The 13,083-nt window shown below is 45.4% G+C and overlaps 1 protein-coding gene across 1 annotated transcript in view; it reads left to right on the top strand.

Moving 5' to 3' along the window:
* LOC309548494 (hydroperoxide isomerase ALOXE3-like) overlaps positions 1–13,083 on the top strand; it is a 294,375-nt gene that overhangs the window by 20,431 nt on the left and 260,861 nt on the right. Inside the window, exon 3 of the mRNA XM_082248441.1 lies at positions 7,117–7,198. Coding sequence (XP_082104567.1) covers positions 7,117–7,198 — 82 coding nt within the window. The remainder of the gene's footprint in view (positions 1–7,116; positions 7,199–13,083) is intronic.

Here is a 13,083-nt window from a genome sequence, read left to right as displayed (position 1 = left end):
AATCACGCCTTCCTCCTGGGTCTGTAATCAGGACTGTCTGCACACTCAGATTTATGACGTCACCATTCACCGGGTCACTATTTCTTCACTTGAGATAACTTTGTCTTATTTTCTGTTTACTCGTTGCACTCTCTCATACCTACAGACAAATATATACTGTCATCACGTCTACATAAGACTATTACTATATGTACTCCATATGACCCTCTGCGGTCTCACTTCCTTACAAGTTACAGGTAAATGCTTCCTTTTATATTTTAAAGGGCCAGCGACCAACATGTAAGACAAAATAACATTACTGGTTATTTCTCTTCTCTTCTTGCTTTTTTGTTTTTTTCTTCATTTTACTTGTTTACAATAGGTTCGATATATGAACACATCCTCCTTTACGGGAGTGGTCCATACTGAGCCATCTTTTTCCTTACCGGTCATCGTGGTGCCCCGCTGGTCCCTCCGGGCAGCTGCTACAATTTTTTTCTATGCTCTCACGAATTTCGTAGCCCCTGAATGGGCCTGTGGGAACTTGGGCATCCCTCTCGATGGTAGCAATACCATTTTTAGTCGACAGACCAATCCAATCCATAGGGTTGGACGCTAAGGGTAGGTTCATCTGTACAAAGCACATACTATGAGATAAATATATGATTGTTTGTTTATGGATATACAGATAAATCACTCCAGAATATACTAAAATATTTTGCCTTCTCTAGATATACCAGGTGCTTTGTCTGGAACTCTGGGTGACCCCTGAGGAAGGGCTTCTTTTGCCCGAAACGCGTAGGGTCGGTTCTGGTTCCATGATCGCCCTGTACACCTGAGCGTCCCCAATTTGGTTCGGTATTTGGTCTGTCAAATGCATGCATATTTTAATGCCCTGTTAATGTTATTCGATTTATGTTATTATTTTCTGTCTGTTTACTTTTTTGGAATTTAATAAAGATAATTTTTATACAAAATACAGTGTTCAGTGGCATTCACAGTCCCATCTCCACAGGGGAATCCTTCTTGTATATATCACTGACACAGAGGATCCACCTCCAGTGCAGTCACCTGCCGCTAGTCCGGACCCTGACAACAGGGGACACAAAAAGATATTTGTATTTTGACATATTCAACATGTGGAAGATGTATATAGTAAAAAAGAGAGATAAATATATATATCATAAACTTACATTTTTAAAAGGTCAACCCACATTTTTATCCAAGATTTTTTTGTATGGGTGGTATAAACCCAACGGTTCCGGTACAGCAAATGGACAGCAAACCCTAACCCAAGGGCCACAAAAGGCAGGGGTAGCAAAGGACATAGAACAGACCTGGTGGAGACAAAAAGAAGGGAAATCAGTCATCTCTCTCCAAACTCCGCCTGCACCGACCCGGCTTGTCTATGACCACTGCTTATGCCTGCTACATTTGCTTCTGTTCCACTGACTGGCTCCCGACTTGGCTTTTATCCTGACCACGCTCTTGCAAGCTCCTGAGTACCTGATTCATCCTGCCAGTGCATGACCCAGCCTACCTGACTCTGCTAATCTTCCTGTGGTTTGCAGTACTTGCCTTACATCCTGCTGTGCCTGCTGTTCTACAGTCTGATACCGGTGTATACCTGCCCACTGTCGCCAGTACCAGCCTGCTTCAGTCTGCCATCAACCAGCTGTCTACCAGCCTGCCTGATTCACTTATGACTACTGATTCTCCTGCCTGGCATGATTACCCGCTCTGCTACTTGCGAGACTTTCAGGCACTAGTGCCACACTACTGTCCTACGCCTCCTGTCCACACTACCAGGGGCCCCCGAGTCTGAGATGTTAGAGAGGCCTTCCTCATCATTTCAGGCTCTGCTACCAGGCACTGATGCTGTAGAGCCCAAACGTTAACTCAATAGCACTATACAGCTCAGTGTTCCTTGGGATTGGCTGTTTGGTATTTGTCAGGAAAGAGCTCACCTGCTGGTGGCACTGTAGCTCCCAGATCCATAAGCTGCAGTTCCAGTGTCCACCAGCGGGTGTCTCTCAGTAGTCAGAAGCGAACATCTTATGCAATCAGTCATCACCTGATGCTGGTTGCAGGAAGTATATTTAAACCCTGTGTATGCTTCTTCTCACTGCCTTGGTATTGTCTCCATGTGCGCCTGACCTGCATGCCTGTGTCCCTGTATCCTGATCCTGGACTCTGATCCTGACCCTGCAGCCTGATTCCTTCCTTCCTGTTTGCTTACACCGTCTCCTGCAACCCTCTCTCTGTTCTGTCTTGCTACCAGCTCCCTCTGCTTGAACTCCCGTGTATGACCCCGGCTCTGTTACTATTACTATTCATTTATCCTGTTTTGTATATATTTGGTTTGAGCAGTTGTTTGCTGTGTGTCACTATTGTTTGGGTATCTGATTGGATTTACACAGTTATAGTTTTCTGGAGGTGCGTTTACATTTGTGTTATTCACTTATTTTTAAATAAATTATATTCTTTACACCTTAATTATGTCTAATGTTCTCTGTGTCAGTCCACACATTTCTGGTCACACCTGTTGCTGACAGAATACCAAGGCCAGTCCTGACCAGAAGTGGCTGCACAGAGAAGCCATCTTAGCTCTGTTGTTTGTGGCAAGATGCATCTTGAGGAGGTAATTTACTTTTCTTTGCTGGTGACAGAGGAAAAGGAATACTGCTGCCAGATATTAAAGGAGTGGGCCAGGGACCAGCTGTTAGAATGCATTCGTCTTGCTCATTCCCTAGTTGATCAGGGCAGGATGCTGTTTGATGATGTTCAGCCATTGATTCAAGTTTGTGCAGAGTTGGCTTTGTCCAGTATTCCTAAAGAAAGTGATGACTTTTCTCCCCCCTTTAGTATGGCTCAGGTAGAATCACTGGTATGGTTATTGGAGGATGACTCCTCTTATTTCTTTGAGCACTATTCAGCATGTTCCCAACAGGTGCTAGTAGATTGTATTAATCCAGTGCAGTCTCTTGTCAGACAGGCAGAGTGTAAACTGAATCTTGTCCAACCGTTATTACAAGCATGGTCAGATATATTGCACTCAGCTTCAGTCAATTTGCAACAACCCCTTCCTACTGCTAGACACCTGCCTGCTCAAACATCTCTCTCTCCATCACCCACAGCAACCACAGTTGCAGCCCAGTTTACCCTTCTACCAACCATATGTCAGGACCCTGTTCCCACTTGCTGCACCTACCCTGCCTTTAACTCCTTGAAGCTTACCTCTTCTCCACTGTCTGCACCAATCCTTCAGAAATCCTCCTTAGTTACTGCTCCCTCTTTTTCAAAATCCCCCAGCTTTTCTTTGCTACCAGCTGCTCCCCCTACTCACAGCCCTGTGTTCACATGCAGAACCTCAGTGGCAAAACCCAAAAAGAAACGAAAGTTTTTCCCAACTTGCAAAATCTTGCCACTATCCAATTGTGCATCCACACCAGCGGATCTGCTCCAGCCTGCATCCATGCCTGCTTCCACGCCAGCGGATCTACCCCAGCCTGCTTCCACGCCAGCCGATCTGCTTCAGCTTGCTTCCACACTAGCCGATCTGCCTGCATCCACGCCAGCGGATCTGCTCCATCCTGCATCCACGCCAGCGGATCTGCCTGCTTCCACGCCAGCCGATCTGCCTGCTTCCACGCCAGCCGATCTGCTCCAGCCTGCATCCACGCCAGCCGATCTGCTCCAGCCTGCATCCACGCCAGACGATCTGCTCCAGCCTGCATCCACACCAGCCAATCTGCCTGCATCCACGCCAGCCGATCTGCTCCAGCTTGCTTCCACGCCAGCCGATCTGCTCCAGCTTGCTTCCACGCCAGCCGATCTGCTCCAGCTTGCTTCCACGCCAGCCGATCTGCTCCAGCCTACTTCCACGCCAGCCGAACTGCTCCAGCCTGAAGTTCTGGTCCCTTTTGTCCAGCCTGAAGTTCTGGTCCCTTTTGTCCAGCCTGAAGTTCTGGTCCCTTTTGCCCAGCCTGAAGTTCTGGTCCCTTTTGCCCAGCTTGAAGTTCTGGTCCCTGCTGCCCAGCATGAAGTTCCGGTCCCTGTTGCCCAGCTTGAAGTTCCGGTCCCTGCTGCCCAGCTTGAAGTTCCGGTCCCTGCTGCCCAGCTTGAAGTTCCGGTCCCTGCTGCCCAGCTTGAAGTTCCGGTCCCTGCTGCCCAGCTTGAAGTTCCGGTCCCTGCTGCCCAGCTTGAAGTTCCGGTCCCTGCTGCCCAGCTTGAAGTTCCGGTCCCTGCTGCCCAGCTTGAAGTTCCGGTCCCTGCTGCCCAGCTTGAAGTTCCGGTCCCTGCTGCCCAGCTTGAAGTTCCGGTCCCTGTTGCCCAGCTTGAAGTTCCGGTCCCTGTTGCCCAGCTTGAAGTTCCGGTCCCTGTTGCCCAGCTTGAAGTTTCGGTCCCTGTTGCCCAGCTTGAAGTTTCGGTCCCTGTTGCCCAGCCAAAGGGGCAGGTGCCCAATGCCCAGCCTGTCTCTGGAGATCCTGTCCCTAACAACCTGCCTGCCTCTGATGGTCTGCTGCTCGATGACACGTCTACCCCTAGGGATCTGCTGTCTGACAACCTGCCTTCTTCTGCCTCTGATCCGGTGACAGATGTCCAGCCTGATGATCCCATGCTTGATGTCCAGCATGCGTCTGATGATCCTTTTACCATTGACCAGCCTGATCTTACTTCTCTTCTACTTACCACCCAGCCGGGTTCTACTTACTCAATACCAGCTGCTCGGTTGGACTGTCATGCAAAATCAAAGTGTTCACCTGCTAATGGGTTTGAAAGCTCTGAGTCCTCGCATGCTTTATATGGGTTACCTGTTTGGCCTGAAATCCGTTTGTCGGTTGCCTCGGTTGAGTCCCTCTGGCAGAGTGTTGTTCCTATGGCTCCAAAGCCTGGTGGTCCGGACATGCCCATGGTAACTAGTAGCTGCATTTGCCTTCATGGCCCTGGTCATGGTAAGCTCCTGGGGAATGGAGGGGTACTATCTGTGCCTCTCCATGATCCGGATGCGCTTGCCCCAGCTTTGGGTGCACTAGGGGACCCGGGTCAGGTAACCAGTGCCTCAGAGATACCTAGGTGGCTTTTGAAGTGCAGAGTAAGTCCTGGAAACCAGGCAAGCTACTTGGTTATGGCGAGACACTTCTGTGTCAGAGTTCTGGTATTGTCACATGACCCCATGGCTAAGTCTGCAGGCAACTCGTGGGACCCCAGCAATGGGGTACCTGCTGTTCTGAGGGACTTGAAGTATCAAATTCTGTACATGTCAGAGGATCTGGCCAGCAGGACACCCAGCCAGTTGCTTGACCTCAGCGGTGGGATACCCAGTCAGTCACCTGACCCAGGCGGTGGGACACTTTGCCTATTGTTGGATCTTGGCAATGGGGCATCTCGCTTGGAACCCGGCACTTCTTCAGCCTACAAGGAACTTTTGCTCTGGATTTGTGCAGCAAATGACTGTCTTTTATGGACTGGTTTAGCTAGGGTTTTTTGGAGCGTCCTGAGGCCGCTCCTTAGAGGGGGGGTACTGTCAGGAAAGAGCTCACCTGCTGGTGGCACTGTAGCTCCCAGATCCATAAGCTGCAGTTCCAGTGTCCACCAGCGGGTGTCTCTCAGTAGTCAGAAGCGAACATCTTATGCAATCAGTCATCACCTGATGCTGGTTGCAGGAAGTATATTTAAACCCTGTGTATGCTTCTTCTCACTGCCTTGGTATTGTCTCCATGTGCGCCTGACCTGCATGCCTGTGTCCCTGTATCCTGATCCTGGACTCTGATCCTGACCCTGCAGCCTGATTCCTTCCTTCCTGTTTGCTTACACCGTCTCCTGCAACCCTCTCTCTGTTCTGTCTTGCTACCAGCTCCCTCTGCTTGATCTCCCGTGTATGACCCCGGCTCTGTTACTATTACTATTCATTTATCCTGTTTTGTATATATTTGGTTTGAGCAGTTGTTTGCTGTGTGTCACTATTGTTTGGGTATCTGATTGGATTTACACAGTTATAGTTTTCTGGAGGTGCGTTTACATTTGTGTTATTCACTTATTTTTAAATAAATTATATTCTTTACACCTTAATTATGTCTAATGTTCTCTGTGTCAGTCCACACATTTCTGGTCACACCTGTTGCTGACAGTATTTCTATCACAGCGGTGTCTATCACAGAGGTGTCAAACACAATTTAATCACGGGCCGCATCAGCATTATGGTTGCCATAAAAGGGCTGGTTGTTTCTGGAAGACAATAAAAATGTACCCAAGCCTGTTTTTCTCAGAGAATAGGTGCTCAGCCACGCCTCCACCACTGAACCACATTGAAATGGGGGTGTGACCAAATTGCAGTAACAGTGGGAAGATCTTACAGGGGCAATAAATACCAGAAATAAGCTCAAGGGTGCTCTATGCACAGAGTGCAGTTTCAGGGGTGCGCTGTGTACAGAGGGCAGGATTAAGGAGGGCGCTACATTCAAAGTGCAGGTTTAGGGGTGTGCTATAACCAGTGTGCAGGGTTCAGCTCTCTTTCACAGGCTGTCCACATCTTCCTTACACCCCTCCTCAGCTCTGGCCTCTGCACCACTCTCACCCATTTGTAACCTCTGCAAACATCTCCCCCCACATCCCTCCACATCCCTCACCCCCCCCCAAAAGCTTCCTCCACATCTTACCTACCCTGCCTAGCAGAAGTAAGTACCTCCCGGTAGTGTAGGCGGCGATGCCTCTCTATCACTTGCAGGGAGATCATTGGTCAGCACCTGTGCACCAGGATCACAGTTCAGCTTACCATGTGATTCCCCATTCCACAATGCACCTGCATCTGCATCTGCATCTCCCTTGTCCCTGCCATGAGTGCAGGCAGAGATCTGTGAGAGCCTCTGAAAGGAAAGTTGTCCTTGTAAACACAGAAGGGCTTCTGTGTTTTTAAGTGATGTTGGTGAGTGAGGGCAAGAGTTGGAGGTGGTGGAACTGACTTTTGCCATGTTCCAGGTGAAAAAAAGCCCTGGATGCAAGGGCTACATGAAATGGCCTGGATGACCAGGTTCCACCAGTAGGCCTTGTATTTGACACATGTAATCTTAGATTTATGTGCTAAATGGGAGTATTGTGGTAGCAAATATGTGAATTTGTGAACATGTTCTGTTTCAGGTGTTGTGATAACTAAGAATACTCACCCTGCTCTCCAGCAACAAAGAAAATTAGAATTAGAGATTAACAGAGAAACACACAAGTGAGTGATCAGCACATACATTCTACCTCTGTATGGTGAGAGGGGGCTGTCCAATATAAGATTGCTTCCTTTTTACATCTCTCATCTTGCTTATGATAAAGCTGTCTTCTACTTTATCCTTCCTGTTGATTTACATAAGAATTACAGGTTTGATCAATGGCTTGGTGCACTCTGAACAAAGGAGGTCGGCCACTTAGCACGGCGCCAATGCAAAGCATTCTCTGAGCGAGGTGGAGAGCATGACATCATTGCTCTGCCTCTCCACCTCATCCAATCAGACAATTCATTTCGAAATTTCAAAACATTTTCTGAATCGCAAGTATGCTGAGCAGCCAACCTCATGTGTTCACAAGACATCAGGCCAGCCATTTAGCAAGAGACCTGGAAGCAATCGGAGATCACTGGAGGGGCGGTGTCTAATTCAGTGATTTCCAGCTTACAAGGCCATTGGCCAGGCATGGTATATACAAGCTGGACCAATGTAACTATCTAAAAATATACCATACCTGGAATTCTTCTTTCATTTTTCCTCGTTATCCATTTTATTCTGTTCTATTTTTTACATCAATAGCTATTGCTGATTTTAGTCTGGAGAACACCTTGTATCATAAGCAATTGTCAAAATAAATATATTATTTTTTTAAAAACCTTTGCTAACCTCTGCCACTTCCTGTTTTGTTATTAAGTTAATCATTTTGTTTCGTAATATTCATTATGTTAAAACAATTTTTTCTGGCATTCATTTGTTTTTGGATTCATATCATAGAGTTTTTGTATATTTTGGAAGATTGGCTATATTTTAAGGTTTTCATTTTTTTGCGGGAGATTACTTATGCACAAACACAATAAGTAGGAATCATCATTTTATTTCACTTTTATACCTTGCTGTATTTATTGCAATATGTTTCCATTTAATTTGTAGTGCATTTTTTAAAATAGTTTTTTTAATGAAAAATGTTAATGCAACAGAAAACCAAAATCAATCTTTATTTCTTCATACTTTATTTCGGATGCTTCAAATATCCGAATGACACAAATTTATTTCGGATTTGTTGAAATTCTATTGCCATTTTGAAGATTATATTAGTGTTGAGGCGATAGCTTGATAATACAAATGTGTCTAAAACTATTTCCATAAAATGTGCAAAAAGAAATAAGTGCTACCAACTATGCTATGCAAACTGTTCAAAAAATTCAAAGCATATGAAACAATATATGTGCAAAAAGTCAATGCAGAAAATAAAGATAATGCTTTGATTCCTCTTCTTTTTCCACCATTTGTGAATAAGTGATGCATGCTCTTCTTATACAACTGTACTCCACTTATATACTGTGCTCCACCACCTGGTATATGAGGGACCACTCACCAGAAGGCTTTGGGCCAACAGGACCCTCACCACTTATATGCTGATTCCTATAATGGGTTTGTAGCATACATCCACTTCCTTATTACTTGTATCCAGTAATAACCGCAGGTTTGAAGCAGAATAAAAAACAATTACGTGGTAATCGTGCAATATGTTTAATAAAAAATGGTACCTGTATTTAAAATGAAAGCTTATGGGGGCGTGTCTGGGCTATGGAGGAGTGAGGTCGTGTTACTCTGCAGCTCCGCTCTCATCGCAACCTTCAGCAGCTACAACGGGGGTAATTTTCATCCGATCAGCCCTCAAGTGACTCCCACTATGTCCCAGAGGCGACGGATGTCTTTGCAGCCACTGAAGACTGACCAGACTCGTCGGGGCTCCATGGCAGACTTCTTTCCTGAGAGCCGGAGGGAAGGCAGGGAAGGCCCCAAGATGGCGCCAGAGCGTGCGGCCACATTAGGCCAGGTAGCCTCGTGCCCTAAAGCAGGGTTGTCTCCGACCCCTTTGCCCCGGTCGGTGAGTGACTCAATCAAGCCTACTTCCCCAGGGTCCATGTCCTCCCAGGACCACCGCAGTGCCATTGCTGATTTAATAGGGGATGAGGACATAAAAACCATGTTTGGTCACTCCCCACTAAGGAAGATCTTAAATGTTTCACAGCTAGGGCATTTGCCCAGGAAATTGCCCAGCTGCAGGCGAATACAGCTCAGATAGGGAGCAGAGTGGACACACATGAACAGCGGGTAGATGAGGTGATCCCACATGTGTCTATGCTCCAGGACAAATTTACTGCACAGGACCAAAAAATTGAGGCCTTGTGTGCCAGCTTGATGACCTTGAGAAAGGTAGCAGGAGAACGGATATTCGCATCCGTGGGCTCCTGGAGGCCACGGCCCCCAGAGACATTATCCCTGCACTGGTCGTGTATTCAGAGAAATACTGGGACTTCCAGACACAGCTCCTGTGGAAATTCACAGGGCGCATAGAGCTCTTAGGCCAGCATCTCAGGATCCAGATAACCCCAGGGATATCATATGTAAGCTATATAAATACACTAGGAAGGATCGCATAATGCAAAAAATGTGGAATATAACGTACTTTGAGTTTGATGGAGTGAGATTGTTCTTTTACCAGGACATATCCAGTAGTGAGGAGCCGAACACCCCCTGGTTCGGTTCGCACCAGATCACCGCGAACAGAGGAAAAGTTTGTTCAAACAAACGAACTCTATTAAAGTCTATGGGACTTGAAAATCGAAAATCAAACGTCCTCATTTTGAAGGCTTAAATGCAAGTTAAAAATTATCGTTTTTAAAGGAACAGCGATTTACTGATTTTAATGAGGCTTAAAGTGAGACTATAAAAATGAAAAATTCCTTTTAACCACTTAAGCCCCGGAAGATTTTACCCCCTTCCTGACCAGACCCCTTTTTTCAACTTGGCACTTTGTGAATTTAACTGACAATTGCACGGTCATGCAATGCTGTACCCAAACGAAATTTATGTCCTTCTTTTTCCCACAAACAGGGCTTTCTTTTGGTGGTATTTGATCAGCTCTGCACTTTTTATTTTTTGCTATATTAATAAAAAAAGAGCGAAAATTTTGCTTAAAAATTACATTTTCAACTTTGTCTTTTAAAAAATATCCAATATACTCAATTTATGTCATATTTTTTGGCCAAAATGTATTTAGCTACATATCTTTGACAAAAAAAAAAATTCAACGAGCGTATTTGTTCTGTCCTCCCTATGTGTGAGGGTACATAGATTGACAGGCAGTATAACCCTGATTTCCTTCAATGCATTGACAAAGGAGCAAGGTCCAACTTCAACTTTTATTGCAAGGAAATACGTGAAATTAGAGTGGTAAAACTATGGAACAGAAAAGAGAATACACTTACTAATGTATACTGACATGTGGCAATGCATATAAGACATTACTGTACATAGCAATGCAAATACAAGAAATGTGCACAAGATGTAAGTTACACAAGACATAGATACAGGATGATAATGTTAAGCATCCATAAGAGTATACACACCAGCGATGCCGCCATAAACTAAGATGAGGGAGGATGCAACTAGCTGTGTTTCCTCTAGCTGAGTTTCCTGTAGAAAACAAGATATGGAGGGAAGATGATGTCACCAAAGTTCATAGGTGAAAGCTATGGTAGCTGGACTGGGACAAAAATTGTTCCAATATGTAATATGTGAATGGCCACAAGATGGCGCTGGTACAACATGAACAGTAGGTTACACAGTAAATTACACATTGTGAAAACTCTCATAAGAATAACATGACAATATAATGATGGAGACATGACACTCCCCGCTTGGTATCCCAAGGATACCACATTAACTATTCTCTGGAGAGAGTAACAAAATCAGTTCAGTAACAGGTCTCTGGAAGAGTTTAGGCTCATTTTGCCTGCAGACTTTCACTTCCACCTTCCTGACTCTTCCATCTTCACTTGGAAATACTTTGGTTATCAGTCCCAAAGGCCAGTCATTTCTTTTTGACTGAGAGTCTTTTACAAGAACAACATTACCAACCTTCATGTTGGGTTTACTGGTTTGCCATTTATTCCGGGACTGTAGAGTAGGGATGTATTGTTTTCTCCATTTATCCCAGAAGGCATCCGCTAGAGTTTGCACTCGTCTCTACTGACACTTGTACAAATCTTTAGTGCTAAACTCACCAGGGGGAGCTGTAACCGTACCAACCTTTTGGGTGAGGATAATAGAAGGAGTGAGTAAAAGAGGATCTTCTGGATCACTGGATATTGAAGTCAAAGGTCTGGCATTCATGATCGTCACTACTTCGGCCATAAAGGTTGTAAGAGACTCATGGGTAAGCTTCAAAGTCCCCAGCTGTAGAAAGATAGAATCAAGGATTCTGCGGGCTATACCAATCATACGCTCCCAAGAGCCTCCCATGTGAGAGGAGTGTGGGGAATTGAATGTCCATTTACAGTCTTGGTCAGCAAGATATCTCTCTACATGGTCACTGTCGATGTTTGAGGGGATCTGCAGTTCCTTACAGGCTCCCACAAAATTAGTGCCTCTGTCAGAGCGGATTTGTTTGACCGGGCCTCGAATAGAAATGAAACGTCTGAGAGCATTTATGAAGCTGGATGTGTCCAAAGACTCAATGACTTCTATATGCACAGCCCTAATACTCATGCAGGTGAATATGACTGCCCAGCGTTTGCTGTTTGAACGACCTCCTCTGGTGTGTCGTGTAGTGACAGACCAAGGGCCAAACACATCAAGACCAACATTTGTAAAGGGAGGGTCTGTACTGAGTCGGTCGGCAGGAAGATTAGCCATTTTCTGTGACTGAAATATACCACGTAGTCTTTTGCAAGTGATACATTTGAAAATTAGACTACTCACAAGTCTTTTTGCTCCCACTATCCAGAATCCAGCTGTCCGTAAAGCTCCTTCAGTGAACAAACGTCCCTGGTGCTTGGTCTTTTCATGGTAGTGTTGCACAAGTAACGATGCAATATGACTGTTTGGAAGTATTATTGGGTTACATTCCTTACTCTCAAGTTTTGCCTTAGAAATACGTCCCCCAACTCTCAACAGTCCATTATCATCTATAAATGGGTCAAGTCTCTTAAGGGAACTGTCTTTAGGAACGCATTTTTGCTTTTGGAAGTGTTCAAGATCTTGAGCATAAACTTCTTGTTGGATACACCGGATGATAACGTCTCTAGACTGTGTGAGGTCATCCAATGTATAGGCTTTATGACAGTAATGCCAACCTTTACAATGTTCTGATCTTGTAGATGTGGCTCTAAAAGATCTGGCTATGTGGATCAAACCAGCTAATGCTCTGTTTAACGATTTCCATGTGGAAAACTTGTTGAATCGTTCAGATCCAAGATGTCTGTTAGAAACTGTTGTGGTGAGTACAGAAACGTAAGGACGAATCTCTGCATCAGAATTCGGCTCTGACAACTCAAATGTATCTTCCTCAAGAGTGTCCACTACTGGTCTGTAGCGGAATGTTGGCCCTGTGAGCCAGGTAGAGTCTTTGAAGTGGGCTGCAGGAACAGCTCTTGTGGCATGATCTGCCGGGTTTTGGTCAGTTGGTACATAGCGCCACTGGGTAGGCTGTGTTGACCTCCTAATTCTTTGCACTCTGTTGTGTACATAGACGTAGAATCTCCTAGTCTCATTGTAAATGTAGCCCAACACTACTTTGCTGTCTGTATGAAACACTGTATTGTCAAGTTGTATGTCTATGGCCTTTCCTCTTGGTTGACCTGAAAGGTAAAGGTGTCAGACTTGAGATCCCAGCTGAGCCCCAGGCTGCGCTGCATGGGTATTGTGTCTGTAGCCAAGTCTAGGTCTTTCAAGTCGTTGGCGTGATCTTGAGTAAGAAAAGCTTCCATAACAACTTTACTGTTTGAAGCTATCTTATGCAATCTGAGGTTTGAACATGAAAGCATAGTCTGAGTCCTCTTGAGTAGGCTGATTGCAGCTTCTGGTGAGGGAAGTGACTTTAGAC

The sequence above is a fragment of the Pelophylax lessonae genome (genome assembly GCF_965119305.1).
Source record: "Pelophylax lessonae genome assembly, chromosome: 2".
NCBI lineage: Eukaryota > Metazoa > Chordata > Amphibia > Anura > Ranidae > Pelophylax > Pelophylax lessonae.
This window is presented reverse-complemented; position numbering and strand designations above follow the sequence as displayed.